The sequence below is a fragment of the Gorilla gorilla genome, chromosome 7, assembly GCF_029281585.2.
Source record: "Gorilla gorilla gorilla isolate KB3781 chromosome 7, NHGRI_mGorGor1-v2.1_pri, whole genome shotgun sequence".
Lineage (NCBI taxonomy): Eukaryota > Metazoa > Chordata > Mammalia > Primates > Hominidae > Gorilla > Gorilla gorilla.
The window spans coordinates 148,882,523-148,908,923 of record NC_073231.2 but is presented as its reverse complement, the minus strand read 5'-3'; the positions used below and the strand labels follow the sequence as shown (position 1 = coordinate 148,908,923).

The 26,401-nt window shown below is 50.4% G+C and overlaps 1 protein-coding gene and 1 long non-coding RNA gene across 4 annotated transcripts in view; one reads left to right on the top strand and one right to left on the bottom strand.

Moving 5' to 3' along the window:
• LOC101144863 (uncharacterized) overlaps positions 1–22,730 on the bottom strand; it is a 29,412-nt gene extending 6,682 nt beyond the window's left edge. The window contains exons 1-6 of one of the 3 annotated variants that reach the window (XR_010135063.1): positions 22,421–22,730; positions 17,090–18,950; positions 14,330–14,464; positions 12,847–12,936; positions 8,805–8,902; positions 2,378–2,531 (exon numbers count right to left, since the gene is read on the bottom strand). This is a non-coding gene — a long non-coding RNA (uncharacterized lncRNA). Of the gene's footprint in view, positions 1–457; positions 2,125–2,377; positions 2,532–8,804; positions 8,903–12,846; positions 12,937–14,329; positions 14,465–17,089; positions 18,951–22,420 lie in introns of those variants that run through there. The other 2 variants (XR_004068930.3, XR_008667732.2) reach the window with 2 other exon arrangements.
• LOC129524073 (lymphocyte antigen 6S) lies at positions 13,741–18,787 on the top strand. Its single transcript, XM_055348388.2, is given in 5 exon segments — positions 13,741–14,267; positions 16,468–16,619; positions 17,107–17,223; positions 18,571–18,753; positions 18,756–18,787. Coding segments are annotated over 4 exon segments (402 nt in total). The 5' UTR covers positions 13,741–14,267; positions 16,468–16,549.
• Positions 22,731–26,401: the final 3,671 nt, after the last annotated feature.

The following is a 26,401-nucleotide window of genomic DNA, read 5'->3' as shown; positions in this document are numbered from 1 at the left end:
TTATTTTGGTTTCTCCCCATATGCAAATATATCATTTGCAAATAATGACAGTTTCATTTCCTTTCTAATCATATCTTTTTCTTGCCATATTGCATTTATTTCTTTCCAACCTTTATATGTTTTATTTCTAGTTATAGATTAATTGCCTGGCTGAGCATGGGACACATTTGATAAATGTTCTACATTCACTTAAAGAAATGTGGATTCTCCAGGTGTTTGGTACAGCATTCCATGTATGTTCAGTATGTGAATATTTATAATCTTGTATAAATTCATGTATTCTAATTTTTGTCCGCTTGTTCTATCAGTTACTTAAAGATTCGTATTAAAATACCTGGCCAGGTGTGGTGACTCACGCCTGTAATCCCAGCACTTTGAGAGGCCGAGGTGGGCAGATCACCTGAGGTCAGGAGTTCAAGACCAGCCTTGACCAACATGGAGAAAACCCATCTCTACTAAATATACAAAATTAGCTGGGCATGGTGGCACATGCCTGTGATCCCAGCTATTTGGGAGGCTGAGGCAGGAGAATTACTTGAACCCAGGAGGTGGAGTTTGCAGTGAGCCAAGATCGCACCATTGCACTCTAGTCTGGGCAACAGGAGCAAAACTCCCTCTCAAAAACAAACAAACAAAATAAAAAACACCAAACCAACCAACCAACCAACCAAACAAACAAACCTAAGTGTGATTGTGGATTTGCCTTGATTTTCAGCTTTGTCCTATTGTGGTTAAATGTTTTGAAGCTGTGTTATTAGATATGTACAAATGTAGGATTAAAATATTGTCCTGTTGTGTTGACCCTTTTATCACTATAAATATCCTTTTATTTCAGCTGCATTTCCTGCCTAATACTATCAGCATGATGTATCTTTTCCCATTCTTTTCATTCAGTGATTTTTTTTTTTTTAAGAGACAGGGGTTTGCTATGTTGCCCAGGCTTGTCTTGAACTCTTGGGCTCAAGAGATCCTCCGACCTCAGCCCCTCAAAGTGCTGGGATTACAGACGTGAGCCACCATGTCTGGCCTGTGTCCTTCCTTTTAAAATGAGCACTGTGACCAGTTTATTGTTATCTTTATTTGGCCTAAAACTTTTTGTCTATAAATTAGAACAAGTTCATTTACATTTAATGTGAGAACTAATATAATTGGGTTAAAACCTTCCATTTCACTGTTTGCTTTTATTTTTCCCAGCTGTTTTTTATCTTTCTTTTCCTTTACGGTATTCTTTTGGATTTGTTAAATATTTCTCGTATTTTCTTTTGTTATATTCTTAGATATATTTTACGTGATTCATCAGTGGTTATTTTAGACATTACAATATGCATCTTTGACTTACTATAGTCCATCCTAAGTTGGTTACTGTCTCATTATAGGGTCCAGCCCTACAGGACCTGTGGGTTTTTCTCCTCATGTGTGGAGATGAGAGATCATAGAAATAAAGACACAAGACAAAGAGATAGAAGAAAAGACAGCTGGGCCCTGGGGACCACTACCACCAAGGCATGGAGACCGGTAGTGACCCTGAATGCCTGGCTGTGCCGTTATTTATTGTATATAAGGCAAGAGGGCAGGGTAAGGAGTGTGAGTCTTCTCCAATGATAGGTAAGGTCACACGAGTCATGTGTCCACCAGACAGGGGGCCCTTCCCTATTTGGTAGCCGAGGCGGAGAGAGAGAAGGGACAGCTTACATCATTATTTCTTCTATGTATTTCTGGAGAGATCAAAGACTTTAATACTTTCACTAATTCTGCTACTGCTATCTAGAAGGCAGAGCCAGGTGTACAGGGCGGAACATGAAAGTGGATCAGGAGCGTGACCACTGAAGCAGAGCATCACGGGGAGACGTTTAGGCCTCCAGATGGCTGCGGGCGGGCTTGACTGATGTCAGGCCCTCCACAAGAGGTGCTGGAGCAGAGTCTTCTCTAACTTCCTCAGGGAAAGGGAGACTCCCTTTCCTGGTTTGCTAAGTAACAGGTTCCTTCCCAGGCACTGGCACTACAGCTAGACCAAGGAGCCCTGTAGTGGCCCTGTCCGGGCATGACAGAAGGCTCGCACTCTTGTCTTCTGGTCACTTCTCACCATGTCCCTTCAGCTCCTATCTCTGTATGGCCTGGTTTTTCCTAGGTTATAATTGTAGAACAAAGATTATTATAATATTGAAAAAAGAGTAATGCTACAAACTAATGATTGATAATATTCATATATAATCATATCTATAATTTATTTCTAGTATAACTATTCTTAGTCTATATATTTTCTTTATTATACTGGAACAGCTTGTGCCCTTGGTCTCTTGCCTCGGTACCCGGGTGGCTTGCCGCCCACACTCATGACCAATTCAGAACATTACACAGCATAACTTCATTTACCTACCTCTATTCCATTGTACTTTCGTTGTTTTAATATTTGCTTGTGCCAGACACAGTGGCTCATGACTGTAATCCCAGTACTTTGAGAGGCTGAGGTGGGAGGATCACTTGAGCTCAGGAGTTCAAGACCAGCCAGGCAACATATCATGATTCCATTTCTACAAAAAAATTTTAAAAATTAGCTGAGTGTGGTCGTGCGTGCCTATAGTCCCATATATATTTACTTGCATATATGTTATAAACCTACAAGATGTTATTCTTTACACCACTGATATTTTATATTTATCCAAATAGCTATTATTCTGCTTCTCTTGCCTTCTTAGAGTTCCATACTCCCATTTGGGATTGTTATAATTTAGCTTGAAGAATGTTGCTGGATCAATGGAATGTTTGTCTAAAAAAAAAAAACCTTCAGTAAATCATGACCCCAAACCTCACAGCCTACCCAAAACCATCCTAGCCCTGAATGTAGGACTTAAAACCATAAAACATTTAGAAGTCAACACATGGGAATATTTTAAGTAATCTTTGTCTACTCCACAAAAGCACTATCAGAGTAAATATACATGAATTTGACCTCATTAACATTGAGAATTTCTTTTCATAAGAAGACGTGGCCGCACACGGTGGCTCATGACTGTAATCCCTGCACTCTGGGAGGCTGAGGCATGTGGGTGGCAAGCCACCCAGGCGCCGAGGCAAGAGACCGAGGACACGAGCCGTTCCAGTATAATAAAATATAAAACAAGAATAGTTATACCAGAGATAGATCTTAGATATGATTATATATGAATATCATTAATCATTAGTTTGTAGCAATTACTCTTTATTCCAATATTATAATAATCCTCACTCTATAATCATAGCCTAGGAAAAACCAGGCCATACAGAGATAGGAGCTGAGGGGACATAGTGAGGAGTGACCAGAAGACAAGAGTGTGAGCCTTCTGTTATGCCTGGACAGGGCCACCAGAGGGCTCCTTGGTCTAGCGGTAACGCCAGCATCTGGGAAGATGCCCGTTGCCAGGCGGACCGAGGTCTAGCGGTAGCCTCAGTGTCAAGGAAAAACACCCGCTACTTAGCAGATCGGGAAAGGGAGTCTCCCTTTCCCCAGGGGAGTTTAGAGAAGACTCTACTCCTCCACTGCATGTGGAGGGCCTGACATTAGTCAGGCCTGCCTGCAGTTATCCGGAGGCCTAACCGTCTCCCTGTGATACTGTGTTTCAGTGGTCACACTCCTAGTCCACCTTCATGTTCCATCCTGTACCCCTGGCTCTGCCTTCTAGATAGCAGTAGTCAATTAGTGAAAGTACTAAAAGTCTCTGATATGCAGAAATAATGGCGTAAGCTATCTTTCTCTTTGTCTCCTCTCCCTCTCTGCCTCGGTTGCCAGGCAGGGAAGGGCCTCCTGTCCAGTGGACACATGACCCACGTGACCTTACCTATCATTGGAGATGGTTCACACTCCTTACCCTGCCCCTTTTGCTTTGTATCCAATAAATAACAGCGCAGTCAGACATTCGGGGCCGCTACCAATCTCTGCAACTTGGTGGTAGTGGTCCCCCAGGCCCAGCTGTCTTTTCTTTTATCTCTTTGTCTTGTGTCTTTATTTCTACAATCTCTCGTCGCTGCACACGGGGAGAGACCCACCGACCCTGTGGGGCTGGACCCTACACCCCTTGTTTGTGCATCCTCAGAACCCTCATCACTCTCTGAAATGCTCTATTTGTTTGTAATTGAATACTGTTAAATTAATTGCACTAACGTTAATGAACTTGCCTCCACTTTCTTTCTTCTCAATTTGACTCAGTCTGTGGGCTGCCAAGATTTGAGAGAGATGCAGAGGGAGGGAGGGTTGGACAGAGGCGACGCTGAGATCCCCCGCACCGTGGGCTGCATCCCTCTGGTTGCGTATGGGCTCGTTGAAATCTCTCATATGGCACCCTACACAGGCCCCCAGTCAGGCCGGCTGCAGGAGCCGGAAAGTCTCACCCAGTCTAGCTGTTGATGGTTTTTCAAGAACACATCCACAGGCAGAAGCCCTAGATAGAGCTGATCAGATCGACACAGTGATTAACCTGAATGTGCCCTTTGAGGTCATTAAACAACGCCTTACTGCTTGCTGGATTCATCCTGCCAGCGGCTGAGTCTTCAACATTGAATTCAACCCTCCCAAAACTGTGGGCATTGATGACCTGACTGGGGACCCTCTCATTCAGCATGAGGATGATAAACCAGAGACGGTTATCAAGAGACTAAAGGCAGGCAGGCGCAGTGGCTCACACCTGTAATCCCAGCACTTTGGGAGGCCGGGGCAGGCAGATCACAAGGTCAGGAGTTCGAAACCAGCCTGGCCAATATGGTGAAACCCTGTTCCTACTAAAAATACAAAATTTAGCCGGGCGTGGTGGCAGGCGCCTGTAGTCCCAGCTACTCAGGAGGCTGAGGCAGGAGAATTGCTTGAACCCTGGAGGTGGAGATTGCAGTGAGCCGAGATGGCACCACTGCACTCCAGCCTGCACAACAGAGCGAGACTCCGCCTCAAAAAAATAAATAAAAATAATAATAATAGTAAAAAAGAGACTAAAGGCTTATGAAACCAAACAAAGCCAGTCCCGGAATATTACCAGAAAAAAGGGGGTGTTGGAAACATTCTCCAGAATAGAAACCAACAAGATTTGGCCCTCTATATACACTTTCCTACCAACTAAAGTTGCACAAACAAGCCAGAAAACTTCAGTTACTCCATGAGGAGAAATGTGTGTAACTATTAACAGGAAGATGGGCAAACCTCCTAGTCCCTGCATTTAGAAGTGCTTTTCCTAAGGATTCCAGTATGTATGAATTCTTTGAAAACTATATTACTTTTATTTCTACTGATTTTATTCTGGATACTAAGGATGTGCCAGATGAGTCAGATACTAAGATTCATCCTTTGAAATCATCTAGTGTGTTTTATGCAGTTATCCTCAAAAATATCAGCGATGCCTGAACTTTTAAAACATCTGTTAGAGCAAAATTAAACGAGCATTTGGTAGTAATCTCACTTTTTGTTCAGTTAATAAGTGGTTGATAAAGTTTCCATATTTTTCTGGAAAAGTTAAAAAAAGTTACATGTCATTTGGGGAAAATATGTAATCAGAAATTTTTGCATAGATTGATTCCAAAAAAAGGCATTTCTAGCCTTTTTGTGGAACATGGTGAGACATTATATAAATTCCAGAAAGAAAACAACTGGATTTACAGATTTATTGTAAGACACAAATTCACTTCTGCCTTTACAGTAAGAAATGTATGTGCTAACCATATATGCTGTATTTATTTTGTTGTTAAGCATACTTTCAGTTTGCTCAGAATTTTCAATTTGCTATAAAAATGTATCAATTAGCATATAGAAAAATATTACTTTAAGATGACTTGTTTCCTTTGAAAATACATATATACTCAGGGTTATGATTTATGTCAGAAATTGACATCATAAGTCCTTGGACAAGCACCAAAGTTGAATGAATTTTCAACAAAATGGAATTAAAGTCTATATGTTTTCCGACGTGACTCAGGTTGAGAAATGTGTTTTAGGATCTACTTGCCGGTTTCTCTTCTCGATCCAAATGTATGATCCGCCCTGATAAATAACAAGTTATAGTGCCACCCCCGCCGCCAAAAACAGAAAAGAAAAAAGAGGAAACCCGCGGCACTGTGTAAATAAAGTAAGCTCACTGTGTCGTGAGTAAACAGATGAGGCACGCCTGCGAAACGCTCCCTTGGCATAAATAGCAATCAATCATAATTAGTAAACAGGTGTGCCAATAAAAAGAATTTACGTGACAGGTTAACAAGGACCAGGAAAGTGAGTGAGTTTCCTGAAGGAGTTCTTTGGTCCTGATCAGAGAACTCGATACCTGTTAGCATTCACTGCCGCCTCACTGTAAGGAGAAAGAACTCTATTGGCCTCATCTGAGCAGCCATTTAAAAATTGGAATCTACAGTGATTCCTGAGTGGGCAGCAAGGGTGGCTGCTGATGTGCTGTGTGGTCTGGGAGAAGTGGAGGAAAAGCCTGATGGCGTCTTCCACGGCGTATTTACTCTTCCTTTACTCGATGCCAAGTCAAATGAAACAAGCGTGCGTACAGGCTGTTATTAATTTGCCTTTAAAAATCTGCTCCTTTTTTCTCCAGGTACCTAAAATACCAGTGCCAGTAAGTGGTTCTTACGTATTTTGGGGGGAAATTTTTATTTTTCTTTTCTTGTGATATTTTAAAAATTCATTGATCTTTCAAGATAAGCCAAGGTTTTTTAAAAGAATGACAGTAAACACTTCATTCTTTACAAAACTTTCTATAGTGCCTTATTTGAATGTTAATCGTATGTGCTTTCTAAAAATGTTGTGAACTACCAAACTTATGGATTCTCACTAGGGTATCAGGCATACATTAGTCTTTATCAGAATAAAATGAAATGTCATTACTGTGGCTATTACTTTGTCCTTGGTCCTTCCCAGGGCCTGCTCCGCCCCACCTTCCTTCCTGCTGCCTGATGTCTCAACGGCTTCTGAATGACTGTGTTCTAATAAATTATCTTAAAACAGAAAAGCAACAACAACAACAACAACAAAAAACAAAGTTGGACTAAAAGTTAAGGCTAAAAGTGTGGTAATAATCAGCACTATTAAAGGGAGTAGGGCAGACAACAGCCATTGCTTCCAAGTTCCTATGGAAGTTCCTAAAGATTCCATTTTGTCTGCCTGGGTAACAATGTTTTTAATACGTTCTACGACCAAACTGGGCTGATTGACGTAGACACGGCATTCCCCTTTTAGATATAGATACGTTCCTCCTTGTCCAGCATGAGAAGATTTAAGGCCCCTCGGTTTTGCAGGACTACGGCAGCCAGGGAGTCCAGCTGCTGCTGAAGACTCGTGAGGCCCTCTGCCGTTTGCTGGAGGGCCATTCAGTCTCCCAAGACAGTTTATGCTGGATTCCCAAGGCTCTGTCTCCCGTAGCTGTCCCTGCTAATCCCAATAGAGAGGATACTAAACCCAAGGGAAGAAGGGGTCCTGCTCAGAGGCGGCTCGTGCGATGTTGGTACATGGGAAAAGGGGGAGACGTAGCAGCCCGTGTGGAGGTAGATAGGGAGAGCTGTAAGCGATGGAGCGCTGTCCCTTCCAGAGTGGAGGGAGTCATAGATACACTGGAGATCCACAACCCCCCACAACTCCGTGTGGTGGTGAAATTTGTGCTACAAAAGTATTTTTCATTATAGTGGTAAAAGCAGTGGAGGTTCTATAAAAGGCGGTTTTCTATTTTCTGGCCTGTAAGTGAAAGGTTTTGTGCAGCTATGTTGGCAGTGCTCACTGGGCCCATCAGGGGATGGTAGCATTGGATGGTAGTGTTAACAAGTTCTTTAAATAGGGTTCCCCTCTTAGGGTCCCACCACAAGTGTAGTTCTTTTTTTTTTTTTTTTTTTTTTTTTGAGACGGAGTCTAGCTCTGTCCCCCAGGCTGGAGTGCAGTGGCACCATCTCAGCTCACTGCAAACTCCGCCTCCCAGGTTCGCCATTCTCCTGCCTCAGCCTCCCAAGTAGCTGGGATTACAGGCACCCACCACCACGCCTGGCTAATTTTTTGTATTTTTAGTAGAGGCGGGCTTTCACTGTGTTAGCCAGGATGGTCTCGATCTCCCGACTTCGTGATCCACCCGCCTTGGCTTCCCAAAGTTCTGGGATTACAGGCGTGAGCCACCGCGCCCGGCCAGGTGTAGTTATCTTTAATAGGAAACGTTGATGGTCCCCAGAGGATATATTGAGATGGAGTGATTAAAGGCTTCCCATGAGAGGGCAGCCCAGCAGAAACCAGACATCCTAGTTGTGCTGACAGGAAGTAGAGACCATGCCGGTCAGGGAACAGGATAGAGCGGGAGATTGATTGCATGGGCGAGTTGTCCATTTATCAGTATAATTCCTGCAGACATATGGGCTAGATAGGTGACCCAGTGACAAAGGTTCAGCTACACTGACTCTCTTGGAGCTTTCCTGCAAAAGTGGTAGAACTGGCATGATTGCTGTAAAGGCAGAAGGGGAAATACTCCAGATAAAAGATATGCTAAGAAAGCATTTCTCCTTTTGGGACATTTGAATTACCGTTGATCGTTAAGAGGGGGAGCTTAAAGAACCCATGAGCCCACCCAGTAAAATCCCTTTGTATTGACTGTTGGGGCTGCTATCCGCATCCTGGAGGTGTGCTGGGAGGCCAGGTTCTTCCACAGGCACAGGTCTGGCATATTCCCAGCGTTTGGTAGTCATGGAAAGCCAGCCAGGTTGAGTTATGCTTAATAGACTAACAGTATGGTTCATCGCTTCCCTAGCACACAGACCAGCATCTCTAAAAGCGCCTAGAGCACGGCAGGCGAGCACCAAGAAAAGGAAGATGTTACCTGTCTTCCAGATCAGCCCCATCTGGAGTTGTTTTCTTGAATAGAAACTTCAGAGCCTCTGTGAGCTCTCGGGTGTCATGAGCGGCTTCCTCTGGTTTCTGTAAAGGTTAATTGCAAAGTTTAATTCTGGTCATGTGGGCCCAGCTGGTGACTCCCTGCAGCTTTACAGCCATCGGGGGTGGTTGGTAGCACTTGGTAAGGTCCCTTCCATTTAGGAAGAAGTTGATGTGCTGGGGAACCTTCCTTCTGGGTGTTTAATAGGACCCAGTCTCCAGGCAGAATTTTGCGGTTGTGTTTCACTTGCCCAGGCGAGGGCAGCCCTGTGTTGCCATATTCCTGGACAGCCAGCCGTACCTGGCCTAGATTTTGAATATATTTTACAATACAGTGAGTTTCAGGTTTGATTAACAGGTCTAAGGTGAGGGAGGGTCTCCCATAAGTCATTTCAAAAAGACTAAGTTTCCTTTTCCCTTCGGGGACCGTTTGTATTCTCATGAACGCGATAGATGACAGAGTATACCAAGACCCAGAAGTTTCCTGGCATAATTTTGCCAGGGTTTGCTTTAAAGTGTGACTGGTCCTTTCAACCTTGCTGGAGGATTGCGACCTCCATGAGGAGTGGAGACGATACTTAATTCCCAAAGCTCGAGCTCCTTGCTGGGTTCTAGCTGCAAGAAGCGGGGGAGGCCAAAACATGCCTTGACCACTTCTGTAGCTTTCTCTGTTCTCGGGGGAGAGCTTCCACCCAAACGGTAAAGGTGTCTACAAAACCTAAAGGTATTTAAAGCCTCGAAAGGAGGGCGTGTGGGTGCGGTCAACCTGCCAGTCCTCAGCAGGAGGGGTTCCTGGGTTCCTCGCTGCTGGACTGGGGTTAGTGAGAGGCCTTTGTCTTTGTTTGCCCCCACAGTTATTTTGGGAGCAAAGTTCACAGGCCCGAGTGACTCTATTGTGGTTGCCAGGCCCTTGCCCATAAACAGATGGTCCACCCAGGTGGTCATGGTGTCCTGCCCCATATGGAGATAATTATGTAAATTTTTTTTTTTTTTTTTTTTTTTTGAGACGGAGTCTCGCTGTGTCCCCCAGGCTGGAGTGCAGTGGCACGATCTCGGCTCACCGCAATCTCTGCCTCCCGGGTTCACGCCATTCTCCTGCCTCAGCCTCCCAAGTAGCTGGGACTACAGATGCCCGCCACCACGCCTGGCTAATTTTTTGTATTTTTAGTAGAGACGGGGTTTCACCGTGTTAGCCAGGATGGTCTCCATCTCCTGACCTCGTGATCTGCCCGCCTCAGCCTCCCAAAGTGCTGGGATTACAGGCTTGAGCTACCACGCCCAGCTTTTTTCTTTTCTTTTTTTTTTTTTTTTTTTGAGACAGAGTCTCACTCTGTCACCCAGGCTGGAGTGCAGTGGCACGATCTCGGCTCACTGCAACCTCTGCCTCCCGGGTTCAAGTGATTCTCCTGCTTCAGCCTCCCGAGTAGCTGGAATTATAGGTGGGTGCCACCATGCCCGGCTAATTTTTGTATTTTTAGTAGAGACGGGGTTTCTCCATGTAGGCCAGGGTGGTCTAGAACTCCTGACCTCAAGTGATCCACGTGCTTCGGCCTCCCAAAGTGCTGGGATTACAGGTGTGAGCCACTGTGCCCAGCTGGGAATCATGTAAACTTTTAACCATTTTCTACTGGTGTGGCTGAGGAAGCAAGAGCTTTTGACCTATGAGCCACTAACCTTCAGGTGTTAGAGTCCCCTGACTTTCTTTAGCTTATGCTTGTTTTGATGTTTTAATTATTATTAGTTTTGAGTCAGAGTCTCGCTCCGTCACCCAGGCTGGAGTGCAGTGGTGCGATCTTGGGTCGCTGCAACCTCTGCCTCCCCAGTTCAAGTGACTCTCCTGCCTCAGCCTCTTGAATAGCTGGGATTACAGGTGCGTGCTATCACGGCCGGCTAATTTTTGTATTTTTAGTAGAGACGGGGTTTCACCATGTTGGCTAGGCTGGTCTCAAACTCCTGACCTCAGGTGATCCGCTCGCCTTGGCCTCCTAAAGTGCTGGGATTACAGCCACCACGCTCAGCTGCTAGTTCTTTTGTAGTTATGATGGATTTACATCAAGAGAATGGGCACGGGGGAACAAGGCCAGCTGGGCCACTGCTCCCGGAGTTCCCTCTTAGCTTTCCTGTCAGCCCTTGCATTTCCCAATGTCACTGAGGAGTTTCCTCTTTGATGTCCCAGGCAGTGAAGGGCTGCCACTTGCTCAGGCTCCTGCACAGCCTCTAAAAGCCGCAGTATTTCTTTTGCATATGTAATGGGGGATCTCCTTGCATTTAGAAGACCTGTTCTTTCCAAATAGTTGTGTGTGCACGAGGGACAAGGAAGGCGCCCTTGGAGTCAGCACCCCTGTGAAGCGCCTTTCCCCGACCCTGAGCCGGGCCCTGGTCAGGGGACTCACTCTGCTTTTTGCGCTGAGGTATTAGGTGGCAGTGTGGGCATCTGTTGTTTGGTGTAGACTAACCACAGCATGTCCTGCCCCTCTTTTTTTATTTTCCATGCAACTACTTCCATCCATGAGCCATTCAGCACCAGGATTCTAGAGGGTGCACCCCTGAGGTCTATTCTACTGTGGAAGGCCTGGCCCATGTTTCAACCCTGGAACGAGTTAGGTTCTCCCAGGAACAGACTGGCATGAGAGAAGCTGGATTAAGGGTACCACAGGTTTTTATAGTAACCTTGAGGGAGTCCAGGAGGGTGCCTGATCATGGCAAGTCTTCCTCCCAAGAGCCAACATGGCCTTTTATTTCTAAAACTCCCTGCACCTGGTGGGGAGTGAGGACCTCGAAGGTGTGTCTGAAAGTCGGGTTTTGGGGCCGGGCAAGCTGGCTCACTCCTGTAATCCCAGCACTTTAGGAGGCTGAGACGGGTGGGTCACTTTAGGTCAGGAGTTTGTGACCACCTTGGCCAGCATGGTGAAACCCCGCGTCTACCAAAAATACAAAAATTAGCCAGACGTGATGGTGCATGCCTGTAATTCCAGCTACTTGGGAGGCTGAGGCAGGAGAATCGCTTTAACCCGGGAGGCAAAGGTTGCAGTGAGTCGAGATCACACCACTGCACTCCAGCCTGGCGACAGAGCAAGACTCCGTCTCAAAAAAAAAAAAAAAAAAAAAAAAGTCAGGTTTTGGGCTTCTTCTACTAGAATGGTGATGGCTGCGACTGCCCTAAGGCAGCCAGGCCACCTGCAGGGCGCAGAGTCCAGCTGCTTTGGAAAGGAGCCAACCAGACGAGATGTTTCTCCCACAACCGGACCAGGCGTTTCTCCCACAACTGTACGAGGTGTTTCTCCCACAACCAGACAGGGTGTTTCTGCCAGTTTCGGGAGGACTCCTAGGGCTACTCTCCATTTCTTTGCTACAGAAGGTGAGTTTTTGTTTTTTTTTTGCTTCCATTGGATTAGATCATTTACTGATGTGAGTCTATAAATTAGATCATTTATGGGACATGTGCCATAATGGTCCCCTCTCCATTTGGGACCTCCCATAAGGGGAGCAGTTTCTCTGGCCCTGGATGGTGTGAAGTCCCAGTGCAAGCAGCTCCAGCTGGGCGAGTCCCTATTGTACCTGCAAAGGAGGAGGAGCATAAGGAGGGGGTGAAACGGGATTAGATTCCACAGGAGACTGATAGTGCGGGGGATGCTGGGGAGTCGGAAGGAGGTGTGGAGCCCTGAGAACCCCTATCTGGACTTGGAGTTGGGCCATGGGGCCTGGAGTCCCTTCCCTTTAATAAAAGAGGGTCTTCGCATGGGTCTGGGGGGCTTTCTGGCTTACTGGATTTTAGCCTGCAGGTGCTGCATAAAGCCGGGTTCTGTTGTAAGGCCATAAATGCCTACTCATGGGTACTTCTGACCATTGTCCCTGATTCCTCTGGAAAGACGGAGCCGCAGGATGGCGATGAAGCTCACAGTTCCACTCTCTGACCACTTTTCATTGTCAGCTAACTTGTACCCAGGCCAAACAGTGTAACAAAAGATGTCTTTTCCTTTTTAGCTCACCTGGCCGAAAGGTGTTCCAATTTTTACAGATACATCCCAGGGGTGTGCAGTGAGAGTAGGGAAGGTGGTTCCCGTGGTGCCGAGGGAATCCTGCAATGACAAAAACAGATACCAAAGTCCAGGAGGTCACAGGTGTCCCCGAGCCAAGCTGGACCATGACAGGGTCTGGGACATCCCCTTGAACCCCCATGAAACCAGGGCGCTAGGAGGTCACGGGCATTTGGCATGCACCGTCCTGGGTCTCATGGGCGCTGGAAGTCTCCAGGCCCGACTGAGGTGGCCCCCCCTGCTGGCTGGGGGGCCCAATGTCTCGCCAGCGAGCCTTTCCCTGCCCCACTGGTTGGCCATTGGTGATGCCCGATTACAGTGCCTGGAATGCCCGATGCAGTCCCCACAGCCTGGCAGCTACATGACTGAGCATCTTTTGTTCAGCAAAGAACGCCAGTTGAAGGACCATCTGAAGGAGTTGGAAAATGCATAAGGTCTGGAGGGACAGCGCACTCTTAATGTGTCCCTCCAAACAGATTTCGGCCAGGCACGGTGGCTCACACCTGCAATCCCAACACTTTGGGAGGCCAAGGTGGATGGATCACTTGAGGTCAGCAGTTCGAGACCAGCCTGGCCAACATGGTGAAACCCCCATCTCTACTAAAGTACAAAAAATTAGCCGGGCGTGGTGGCAGACCCCTGTAGTCCCAGCAACCCAGGAGGCTGAGGCGGGAGAATCGCTTGAACCAGGAGTCGGAGGTTGCAGTGAGCTGAGATGGTGTCATGGCACTCCAGCCTGGGCAAAAGAGACTCCGTCTCAAAAAAAAAAAAAAAAAAAAAAAAAATTTGTAAAACAGAAAACCCGATCAGACAATAAATCACAATGGCCACGAGGTGGCGGCCGAGTGCTACCAGAGGGACAGCAAACGAGCTGCGTCTGAAACGAGGCCAGAAAGGCATGAAACTAAGCAGCGAAACAGCCCAAATACTGAATGTTGAGAGCAACCGATGTGGTTGGATAATGATGAGTGGTGCAGAGGCAGCAGCCAGAGAAGAGCAGCACATATATCCACAGAAACGGTCCAGGCAACTTAGAAATCTTCCCCGGAGCTTGACTGAAACAGCCCTGGGCAAACCAGCGGCAGCCAACCAGGCAGCCTGGCACTGCCACGGTACCCGCTGCGGGGAAGGGAAACTGGAGTGAATGACGCAGACGAACCTCCATCCGAGTCACGGCACCAGAAACGTTGGCGGCTGCTGTGAGGCCTCCATTCTTGTCTTCTTAGTTTAAAAGAATTTAAACAAGAGACACACAGCCAAGGAGATGCAGCACAGAGCAATGTATTGCAAAGGAGAAAGAATATTTTGAAAGTTTGATGCAGAAGAGATAGGACGCCCTGAGAGAGAGGATTCAGGGCCGGCTGCTTGTAAGGGTGAGACAGCAGAGACTGGCACCAGGGAGGCTCCTCTATGGGAGTCTTCCATGATTACTCACAGCGGGTGGGCAGAGGTGTTGCTAGAAAGAATGTTCTGGGGGGTCCTCTGGGTGCACACGTGCAGTAGCTGCACCTGCTTGCTCATACGTCGCATGTGTCATTAGCATCTTAAATCTCCATCAGGGGTGTGTTTTCTATTATAATGAGCAAAGGGTCAGTCTGAGGACAGGGAAAATCAAATATGCCTGCTCTGTAGTTGGGAGGGGGGATTTCTCTCCTGGAGCTAGCTTTGCTTGGATGAGCTGGACCACAGCGCAAATGCAAAGGCTTACTGTGTTGACTGTACAGTGGCCACGATGGCTGCATCCCAAGGATATGGTCACTTCCTTGACTATCCTGGCTCATGAGCAGAAGTCAAGCCCCTGTGCCAGGCGCCGTGCCTCTCATGCCTGTAATCCCAGCACTTTGGGAGGCCGAGGCAGGCAGATCACCTGAGCTCAGGAGTTTGAGACTGGCCAACATGGTAAAACCCCGTCTCTACTAAAAATACAAAAGAAAACAAAAAGCCGGGCGTGGTGGCAGGCGCCTGTAATCCCAGCCACTCTGGAGGCTGAGGCAGGAGAATCACTTGAACCCGGGAGGCAGAGGTTGGTTGCAGTGAGCTGAGATGGCACCATTGCACTCCAGCCTGGGTAACAGCAAGACTCCATCTTAAAAAAAAAATATATCAAGCCCCTACCATAATGCTAACCTTGTGGTCTTTCATTAGTTTTACAAAGGCGGCTTTGGTCTCAAGGAGTGGAGTAGTTTTGGGAAGAGACTATTATCATCCTTCCTTTATTTTTTATTTGTATTCATTTATTTTTGTTTTGAGATGGAGTTTCGCTCTTGTCACCCAGGCTGGAGTACAATGGCAAAATAATGGCTCACGGCAACCTCCGCAACTAGGGTTCAAGTGATTCTCCTGCCTCAGCCTCCTGAGTAGCTGGGATGACAGGTGCCCACCACCACGCCAGCTAATTTTTATTTTTTTTCAGTAGAGACAGGGTTTCGTCATGTTGGCCAGGCTGATCTCGAACTCCTGACCTCAGGTGATTCACCAGCCTCGGTCTCCCAAAGGTATTAGAGGTGTGAGCCACCATGCCTGGCCCATCCTTACTCTAAACTATGAACTAAATTCCTCCCATAGTTAGCTTGGCCTATGCCACCTGAGCAAAGGCAGGTTAGCTTGTGAGATTAGAAAGCAAGATGGAGTCAGTTATGTTAGATTCCTCTCATTTTTTTTTTTTTTTTTTTTGAGCTGGAGTCTCACTCTGTCACCCAAGCTGGAGTGTAGTGGCGCAATCTCATCTCACTGCAAGCTCTGCCTCCCGGGTTCACGCCATTCTCCTGCCTTGGCCTCCCAAAGTGATGAGATTACAGATGTGAGCCACCAGCCCCATCTACTGCCAATTCTAGTATAAAGAGTAAATTGGGCTGGGCGTGGTGGCTCACACATGTAATCCTAGCACTTTGGGAGGCCAAGGTGAGCGGATCACTTTATGTCAGGAGTTTGAGACCAGCCTGGCCAACATGGTGAAACCCCATCTCTACTAATATACAAAAATTAGCTGGGCGAGGTGGTGGGCACCTGTAGTCCCAGCTACTCGGGAGGCTGAGGCAGGAGAATTGCTTGAACCTGGGAAGCAGAGGTTGCAGTGAGCCAAGACTGTGCCACTGTACTCCAGCTTGGGTGACAGAGTGAGACTCCAGCTCAAAAGAAAAAAAAAAAAAGAGTAAATTGGCCTGGAGTCACCTATTGCTCCAGTAGCAAGTTCCTGTGAAATGGAAATTCAGGAACCCACCCTTGTTCTGGGCCAATCAGGAAGAGCCTGAGGGGAGGAGCCGCTGAGGGCAGGGCCTCTCCCTGCCCCACCTTCCTCTCTCTGGCAAGCCTGCAGGGCAAGTGGCTGAGAATCAGCCAGAGCGAAGAAAGTGAGGAGGGGTGGACCAGGCCTGGGAGGGTCCTGGGTGGGGGCGCCAAGGAGAGGAGGTGCAGTACAGCCATGGGGCTCTGGGTGAGAATTGCAGGAAAGGATGGGAGGGAGGAATGGGGACTGGGGTGGGGGCGTGAGGCAGACAGTTCTCCTTTGGGTGACTGTGCTGAGGACAGGGTGGGAGATGGAGAGCTGGATGTTCTGGCTTTGCTGCTGTGCAGGACTCATTCGAGCCCCAGGAGGGTGAGGTGGCCGAGGGCTGCTCCGATTCGCAGAAGTTTATCTGTGCACTAGCACCCTGGAATGAGCAGTCTCCAGGCCATGAAGACCTTGTCCCTGGTCCTGCTGGTGGCCCTGCTGAGCATGGAGAGAGGTGAGAAGCAGAGGGGCCTTTAGAGGACTTTGTTCCAGCGTGCTCCTGCTGCCCCATGTGTGCTGGAACTAGTTGCGGGTGGGTGTGCTCGGAAGGCGTGCCTGCTGGGGGTGGCGGGCTTCGGTGTTCCGGTGGCAGAGGTGACTGGTGTGTTTGGTGCCTGCTCTGTGCTTGTTACCGCACATGCTGGCTGTGCTCACTTCTGAGGACTCACTGAGTCCTGGGCACGTGTATGCCTTTGGCATCGGGCAGTGGCTGCTGGTGCCTCTGGACAAACAGGTCGTGTTGGAGGGTTGCAGGCCGCCAGTTGCAGGCTGCCCGTTGCAGGCAGGTGTGTGGGGCTATTGCAAAGGCCATGGGTCCAGGTGGCAGGTTGGGACAAGGGTGGTGGTGAGAGTGGGTGCCCTTGTGGGCATGGGACTCTCACCAGGGCATTGGTGTATGTCCTGGCATGTGCTGCGGTCACCTACCTTGCCCTCTCTCCCAGCTCAGGGTCTGTGCTGCTACAGATGCTTGGCGGTCTTGGAAGGGGCCTCCTGCAGCGTGGTCTCGTGCCCCTTCCTGGATGGGGTCTGTGTCTCCCAGAAAGTGAGCGTCTTTGGCAGTGAGTCCCTGGGGTGCCAGGGCAGAGGGCAGGTTCTGGGGAGGGAGGGGCACTTCTTAGATAGCTGCATGATGGACCAAGGTCCCCCTACAAGCCCTCAGCACTTTGGGGGCTGGTCTGTGGCTCCTGAGGTGGGGGGTGGGGTGAGGTGGGCATGGGGGGCAGGGCCTGTGCAGGGAAGGGTGGAAGAGCGGCAGGGCTGAGGAGCCTGGGCCACCAAACTGAGCCTAAGGGTTGTGGGTCTGCAGGGACAGGGGATGTTCCGGGTTCTAGAGCAGGGGGCGCCCACAGGGCCCTCATTACTGTGGAAACCATCCCAGCCCCTCCCAGTGCCCAGCAGCAGGGCCCACACCAACTTCCCAGTAGCCTCCCATCGCCAGCTGCTGTAGCTACTCTGGGGACCCCAGTGACCTCTGCCCCTTGTCCCCACTTCATGCCATGGGTCTCACCAGCTCCATGCAGGAGAGGGGCAGGCTGTGAGCATTCAGTGAGTTACCTGCCTGGAAGAACCTGGAGACAGTTAGCTTCAAACTAAAGGAATGACTCTGGAACGGTGGGATATCAGCCAGGCCATGGGAGGACTGGGGAGGGGCTGCAGCCTGCCCAGGCCGTCAGCACCCTCAGCACCCTCAGCACCCTCAGCTCTCGGAGCTGCATCTGTCCCCAGGCCACACCCTTCAGTGAAGTGAGGCAGGAAAAGGCCTGCCCTGGCCGGCCGTGGTGGCTCACGACTGTAGTCCCAGCACTTTGGGAGGCCAAGGCGGGGGGATCACCTGAGGTCGGGAGTTGGAGACCAGCCTGACCAACATGGAGAAACCCTGTCTCTACTAAAAATACAAAATTAGCCGGGCGTGGTGGGGCATGCCTGTAATCCCAGCTACTGGGGAGGCTGAGGCAGGAGAATCTCTTGAACCCGGGAGGTGGAGGTTGTGGTGAGCAGAGATTGCCCCATTGCACTCCAGCCTGGGCCACAAGAGCAAAACTCTATCTCAAAAAGATATTTAAAAAAAAAAAAAAGCCAGCCTGGAGCCCGCAGCTGTTTCCCAAAAGCAGCACCCAGCTCCCCTCCACAGCCCACCCAGCTCCCGCTTCGGGGGGCCCAAGGCCAGGGCAGGGTGAGGGCTGCCTGGGGAAAGAACTCAAACCCTACTGCCCTTTCTGCCGCAACCCTGGTTCCCTGGGTGGCCTCAGCGTTCCCTAAGTGAAAGGGCTCCGATGGCCTTGGTCCTGATGGCTTTGATGTTCAGGCTCCCAGCCAGCATATGTTGGGGTGCGGAGCCTCCCTGCAGAAAGCCCCTGAGGCCCCGGGGCAGGGCCCTGCTCATCCCCCACCCCGCTCTCTCGCAGGTAAAGTGAGAGGTGAGAACAAGCTCTCCCTCCTCTTCTGCCAGAAGGACGTCGGATTCCCCCTGCTGAAACTTACAAGTGCCGTCGTGGACTCCCAGATCTCCTGCTGCAAGGGAGACCTCTGCAATGTGGCGGTCCTGGCAGCCGGCAGCCCCTGGGCCCTGTGCGTACAGCTCCTGCTCAGCCGGGGTCAGTCTTCCTCTGGGCCCTGCTGTGAGGGCCTTTCCCGCCCTCTCCCCCGCAGCCCTACCCTCTGTCCCTGTGCGTCACCAGCTGCTTGGTTTTGAAGAGCTGCTTCACTGAATTGCAGGAATTCTGGTGTGGCTTTTCAGCCATGAGATCAGGGGAAGGATGTGGCCAGGGCAGAGGCGGGGGCTTCCCTGTCAGGGGACATATCCCTGCTTAAACTCCTTGTCCTCTGGGCCCAGGCCCTCCAGCCCATGCCCCCCAACAACACCACTTTTTTCAGAGCTGGGCCTCAGAGACTGGGCCCCACCACTGGCTGCTTGGGACACAGGGTCATAGAGAAACCGTGGCCCAGGGCGGGAGTCCCTGGCTCCATCCAGCTTGCCACTAACTTGCCAAGGAGCCAGGGCCAACCCCTCAGCTCTCTGGGCTACCTGAATCCAAGCAAGGAGGGAACGTGGTCCCAGGGGGCCCTGCTGGCCTCCCACACAGGGTGAGGGCATCCCTCTCAAGGTCAATAAACAGCCCTTTGCTGACCACTCAGCGTCAGCACTCGGCTTCTTCCTCACCGTTCCTGAGGCCACCCACCTGCCACTCTGACCTCAGGCCTCTGCAACATCCTGCTGGCACCATGGCCTTGGGGAGGTGCTCCTGGGGCACGGGTGCCACCCCAGGGACCAGAGCCCACACAGTGCCAGGCTCGTGGCTCTTCTGGCGGAACTCTTGCCATGTGGCTCCAGGGGACATCTGAGTAGGGTTGTCAGAGAGCCTCTGGATGGTCACCAAGAGGCAGAGCTCCTGCAGCCACCATCCAGCCTGTGGTGTGGGCCAGGCCTGTCATTTCTGTGCCCTGGCTAGGCCTCCCATGGTGCCCCATGTCAGGGGTTAGACTGGTCTCCCCTGGTGGTGGGAGAGAGGGGCTCCTTCAGGACTGCACTCTGGACAGAGAGTACCCTCCCATGTGCTGGGGAGGTGGGCCAGGTGCAGCTGGAGGCAGGGAGGGTCAACCCAGGAGAGACCCACCTCAGTGGTGGGGGCACCCTGCTCTGCTGGCCTCAGAAAGCCCTGGGTGGATGGCTGTCCCAGCCTGGAGTCAGGGCTGGGCTCAGAACGGTCTGGGTGGACGGCCATCTCAGCCTGGAGTCAGGGCTGGGCTCAGAACGCCCTGGGTGGACGGCCATCTCAGCCTGGAGTCAGGGCTGGGCTCAGAACGCCCTGGGTGGACGGTCGTCTCAGCCTGGAGTCAGGGCTGGGCTCAGAACGCCCTGGGTGGACGGTCGTCTCAGCCTGGAGTCAGGGCTGGGCTCAGAATGCCCTGGGTGGACGGCCTTCTCAGCCTGGAGTCAGGGCTGGGCTCAGAACGCCCTGGGTGGACAGCTATTGTCAGGGACCCCAAACAGAGGGACCGGCTGAAGCCATGGAAGAAGAACATAAATTGTGAAGATTTCATGGACATTTATTAGTTCCCCAAATTAATACTTTTATAATTTCTTACGTCTGTCTTTACTGCAATCTCTGAACATAAATTGTGAAGATTTCATGGACACTTATCACTTCCCCAATCAATACCCTTGTGATTTCCAATGCCTGTCTTTAATCTTTTAATCCCATCATCTTCGTACGCTGAGGATGTATGTCACCTCAGGACCCTGTGATGATTGCGTTAACTGCACAAATTGTTTGTCAAGCATGTGTGTTTGAACAATATGAAATCTGGGCACCTTGAAAAAAGAACAGGATAACAGCGATGTTCAGGGAACAAGAGAGATAACCTTAAACTCTGGTTGCCTGTGAGCCAGGTGAAACAGAGCCATATTTCTCTTCTTTCAAAAGCAAATAGGAGAAATATCGCTGAATTCTTTTTCTCAGCAAGGAACATCCCTGAGAAAGAGAATGTATCCCTAAGGGGAGGCCTCTGAAATGTCTGCTTTGGGGACGGCTGCCTTTTACAGTTGTAGATAAGGGATGAAATAAGCCCCAGTCTCCCGTAGTGCTCCCAGGCTTATTAGGATGAGGAAATTCCTGCCTAATAAATTTTGGTCAGACCGGTTGTCTGCTCTCAAACCCTGTCTCCCGATAAGATGTTATCAATGACAATGTGTGCCCAAAACTTCATTAGCAATTTTAATTTCACCCCAGTCCTGTGATCTCGCCCTGCCTCCATTTGCCTTGTGATATCTTATTACCTTGTGAAGCATGTGATCTCTGTGACCCACATCCTATTTGTACACTCCCTCCCCTTTTGAAAATCACTAATAAAAATTTGCTGGTTTTAAGGCTCAGGGGGCATCACGGAACCTGCCGACATGTGATGTCTCCCCCGGACACCCAGCTTTGAAATTTCTCTCTTTTGTACTCTGTCCCTTTATTTCTCAGACTGGCCGACACTTAGGGAAAATAGAAAAGAACCTACATGAAATATTGGGGGTGAATTTCCCCCGATAGATGACCATCTCAGCCTGGGGTCAGGGCAGGGCTCAGAATGGTCTGGGTGGACAGCCGTCTCAGCCTGGAGTCAGGGCTAGATTCAGAACAGCCTGGGTGGGCGGCCGTCTCAGCCTGGGGTCAGGGCAGGGCTCAAGGTCTGGGTGAATGGCCATCTCAGCCTGGAGTCAGGGCTGGGCTCAGACGACCAGTAGTCTTTGCCCTGCCATGCCGGGAGCCACATCTCGTGACCAGGTCCTGGCCTTCCACGCTGGCCAGACGCCTGCATCCAAGACGTCCTGGTCCCTCTGACTGCACAGTGTGACAGCCACCACCCAGCCATGCCCTGTACTCCTGGATGTGATTTGCTAATTAGGGTCAATGGGGTAAGATGCCCAATTAAATATGAATTTCAGATAAACAATTTTTAGCATAAGTATGTCCCAAACATTGGTAAAAATGACTATTTGTTGTTTATCTGAGATTCAGATCAAACTGGGCATCTTGGACATTTTATTTCCTCAACTAGAAACTCCTGAGTGCCTAAGGAGCTCAAGGGACATTCCAGACCACCCCAAATCTGTGTCGGACACAGGGGCAGTCACAATGGGGTGCAGTGGTTGTACCTGGTGACTCAGGACGTTCGTCTACCTCCTCATGTCCCCCCTGCCTCTAGCACCACAGTGTCATGCCCTACCCTCCAGGGGGGCCAGAAAGCAGTGCTTTTGCCCAGGGCCATCGTCCCCTAGACAGAGGGTTCAGCCCAAGGAGGGCAGCCCTGATTCCGAAGCCTCCTGCAGCACTGACTCTCCGCTGCAGCAGGCCTGGGGTTTCTGGCCATGGCTCGCCTTTGGCTCACCTCTCCAGAAGGTCTCTGGAAGCTTCTTCCCCACAGGGTCCTCCCTTCTACTGTAACCTTCCCTGGTTCTGGGAAACAAACTTGAGAGGCCCAGGTGCACCCCACCTCTTCTCTTTAGGTCTCCACAGCTTCTCCTCTGCCTCGTCCCCGAGGGGATCACTCTGGCCTTGCCCCTCTCCAGTGACCCTCTCCACACCCTCCCGGCTTCCCCCTTCCTCTGAGCACCCCAGATGCCAAAGGACGAGGTGAGGGAGCCTTTGGAGAAATGTTGCCTGACGTCACTGGTCCCCCACGCTCGGGGGACCCACGCGGCCCGCCCTGCAGGCAGCCCCCTCCCCGCAGGCCGCCCCCTCCCCGCAGGCAGCCCCCTCCCCACCTCACCTCACAGCTGCAGGGGTCGGGGCTGGGAAGTGCTGGGGCAGTTCAGGTTGAAGGCTGGGCAGCGTGCACTTCTCCCCCAGCCTCCTGGGGCCCGGGCATCACCGGAAGCGGAGTTTGTTCCCACTTTGTATCAGTCGCAAAGAAAGAGCACCCAATTGGACAAAAGGCAAGCAGGCTGCGTTCCTGGCCCGGAGTGGGGAAGACTGAGCCCCTGCCCTGTCGGGGAAGCTGAGGCTGGGGGTTGTGAGGAGTCCCGTGCCGGGAGGAGGCTGCAGGAGCGCCTCAATGCGCCTCTTGATACCACGCATGCTTAGCAAGCCCTGGGGACTGTCCTCTCGGGCGGGACTTCTGCCTTGTAATGACATGTCGCTGATTTAAAGGGAACTGGGGGTCACCAGCTCAGGTTTGTGCAAGTCTGGTGCGTTCTTATCTCCCTGGTATTTGGCAGGGAATCCTAAACCCCTCCTGGTATGTTGAGACATCTGGAGCTCATTAAGCCTCGGCGCCTGTAGATAAGGAGATTAAAGGAAAAAAGAAAAGAAATCCCGCCCTGGGGCAGCTGGGGTAGGATTAGCCTGGAGGCCACGCCACTGCAGGGTCTCCCATAGGCTGGGCCAGCCTCTGCCCTCCCTGCTTCCAGAACCCCAGACGCTGATGGCCTGTGGCGGCCACTCTCCGCCCACCCCGGAGCCCAGCCTAGCGGGGAGAAGGCCGCTGGCCCGTTGGAATGTCCCTCTGCTTCCAGGGTCAGCCTGCACTCCACTTTCACAGAGGCCAGACGGGCGGTGGGGCGGGGACTCAGTTCATCCTCTGCCTGAGGAGTGGGTCTGGGGTGCGACTGAGCTTTTCACCCTTTGAGAGGAGTCAGGGACATGCAGCGTCTCCAGCAAGCTGGTGGCAGAAACTGATGGAGCATCCTAATCACAAAATACGAAGAGAGTTTACAAAACAGGAGCGTTTACCAAAAGCCTCTCTCTTTCCCTCCCTCCCTCCCTCCCTCTCTCTCTCTCTCTGTGTCTCTCAAGTAGAAGTGGGGTCTCTATGTTGCCCAGGCTGCTCTCGAACTCCGGGGCTTAAGCGATCCTCCTGCCTCAGCCTCCCAAAGTGCTGCGATTACAGGTGTGAACTACTGCGCCCAGCCCCAGGCCCTCTTACAGGGGTGGGCTGCCTAGAAACATTCCAGTGCCATATCCCGCTCCACTCCGGGTGCAGGGACAGGACCCCTGCCACCCCCAACCCAGGCCCAAAAGGAGGGGCCAGGAGGGGAGGGGCCACCAAGGCAGGTGAGCTGCTTAAGAGGAGGGAGGGCTGTGGACAGTCCTGCGGACTGCAGGAGGGGCCAGCAGGATCAATACCCAGCTTCTCTCTCCTGCTGGGCTCCTGCTGGAGCTCCCTGTTGGTCACCCCAAAACCTACTGTCTCTCATCGCTGCCGGGGCTGGCCAGGCTCAGCTGCTAGTTCTGCCTTGGGGCACCTCCTAGGTGGAGTCAGGGTGGCTGAAGGCTTCTCCACTCATGCGTCCACTGTCTGGACATCCTGCCCCTGCCCGACCTCCAGGAGTTGCAGTGTGCGAAGGCCACACCACAGCCCCTCCTCTGCTGCCTCCCTCGTGTCTCCCCCAGAATGATGCTCTTAACCCTCTCATTAGAGGCCCCCATCCTTCCCGACTGTACCTCTTGACACCCTGAGTACAGTTCAAGAGACCCTGAAGAAACTCACAAAAGTGACAACTGGAGGCTCTGGGAGAGAAGAGTGAAGTCACTTGCATTTATTTTTATTTACTTATTTTTTTTTTTAGAGATGAGGTCTTGCTTTCTTGGCCAAGCTGGTCTCTTGAACTCCTGGCCTCAAATGATCCTCCCATCTTGGTCTCCCAAAGTGTTGAGATTACAGGTGTGAGCCATTCTCTCCGGCTTACTCCGTGTTTTACAGGATGGGATGTGTTGATGAAAGAAAGCCAAACTCTAAAATATTTGAAGAGGTTTATTCTGAGCCAAATGTGAGGACCATGACCTCACATGACAGAGACTCAGGAGGTCCGGGGAACATGTGCCCAAGGTGGCCGGGGTACAGCTCGATTTTATACCCTTTAGGGAGAAAGAAGTTACAGGATGAGATGGTTTGGGTTTGTGTCCCCGCCCAGATCTCATGTGGAATTGGCGGAGGGGCCGCGTGGGAGGTGATTGGATCATGGGGTCAGACCTCCCCCTTGCTGTTCTGGTGATAGTGAGTGAGTTCTCAGGAGATCTGATGGTTTGAAAGTGTGACGCGTCCCCCTTCGCTATTTCTCCCTTGGGCTCAAGGGATCCACCTGCCTCGGCTTCCCAAAGTGTTGGGATTACAGGTGTGAGCCACTGCGCCTGGCTGAAGCCTCTGTTGATCCTGATTTTTTCCCCATTGCTATTATGGCTGTTTTTCTCCTCTTCTTTTCTTGACTGGTCTCCCACAAGAATTATCCACATTTTTAAGGCTGGGTGCGGTGGCTCACACCTGTAATTCCAGCACTTTGGGAGGTTGAGGCAGGTGGATAATTTTAGGTCAGGAGTTTGAGACCAGCCTGGCCAACATGGTGAAACCTCATCTCTACAAAAAATAACAAATATTAGCTGGGCATGGTGCACAAGCCTGTAATCCCAGCTACTTGGGAGGCTGAAACACAAGAATTGCTTGAACCTGGGAGGCGGAGGTTGCAGTCAGCTGAGATTGCACCACTGCACTCCAGCCCTGGCAACAGAGTGAGACCCTGTCTCAAAAAAAAAAAAAAAAAAAAAAAAAAAAGCAAGAGTTATCAAAGTTTTTAGTTTATCCAAAGAAATAACTAACTTGTGTATCCTATCTAATATGTACATAATTTCTATATTATTAATTTCTGATGTCACTTTTATTCGTTTCTTTCTTCCGTTTTTTTGGATTCCATTTGCTGTTCTTTCTGTAATTTCTTGTGATGAATGCTTCATTCATTAATGTTGAATCTTTTTTTTTTTTTGAGATGGAGTCTCACTCTTGTCACCCAGGCTGGAGTGCAATGGCGCGATCTCGGCTCACTGCAACCTCCTGGGTTCCAGCTGCCCTCCCGGGTTCCAGCGATTCTCCTGTCTCAGCCTCCCAAGTAGCCGGGATCACAGGTGTGTGCCACTATGCCCAGCTAATTTTTGTATTTTTAGTAGAGACAGGGTTTCACCCTGTTGGCCAGGCTGGTCTCCAACTCCTGACCTCTGGCCTTGGCCTCCCAAAGTGCTGGCATTACAGGCATGAGCCACCGTGCCTAGCCTGAATGTGTTTTTAATGTATGAAGGTAAGGGCCAGTGGGAAATCTTCTCTTTTAACCCCTGACATTTCCATGAAAACGCGACTCAGAAAAGGCAGAGTAACTGGAGAAAAGGCGCAGAGGTGTATTAATGTGTCCACAGGGGAAAACAGAGCGATATCCCGCACCCTGCAGCGGGGTTCAGACGCTTAGGGACCATCCTGGCCACACAGGCCATGGGCGGAGAAGAGGATTCTGAGGGCAGTGGAGCAGGGAGTGGAGATTAACTTGTAGATAGTTCTCTTTGGAATGTGAATGGGCCTGAGGGACAGACATTACTATCTTGTGAAAGGGTTTGTTCAGGTATGGTGACGTTCTTTGTCTGGGGGTAGGGGGAAGAAAACACAATTGTTCTTGGTGAGTCCAGACTTTAGGCAGACAAAGGAACTTCAGACAACTCCATCCTAACTTTGGGAGAGTCTGTGGGTTGTAGGGGAGGACAGAAAGTTCTTGAAGTTTCTTCAGCATGTCAAAGTGCCATATTTTGGGGTATTGGTTTCTGAGACCTAACAGTGGATACAGTTCTCTCAAAGCATGCAGTTATGGCTGGGCGTGGTGGCTCATGCCTGCAATCCCAGCACTTTGGGAGGCTGAGGAGGGCGGATCACCTGAGGTCAGGAGTTTGAGACCAACCATGGCCAACATGGTGAAACCCCGTCTCTACTAAATATACA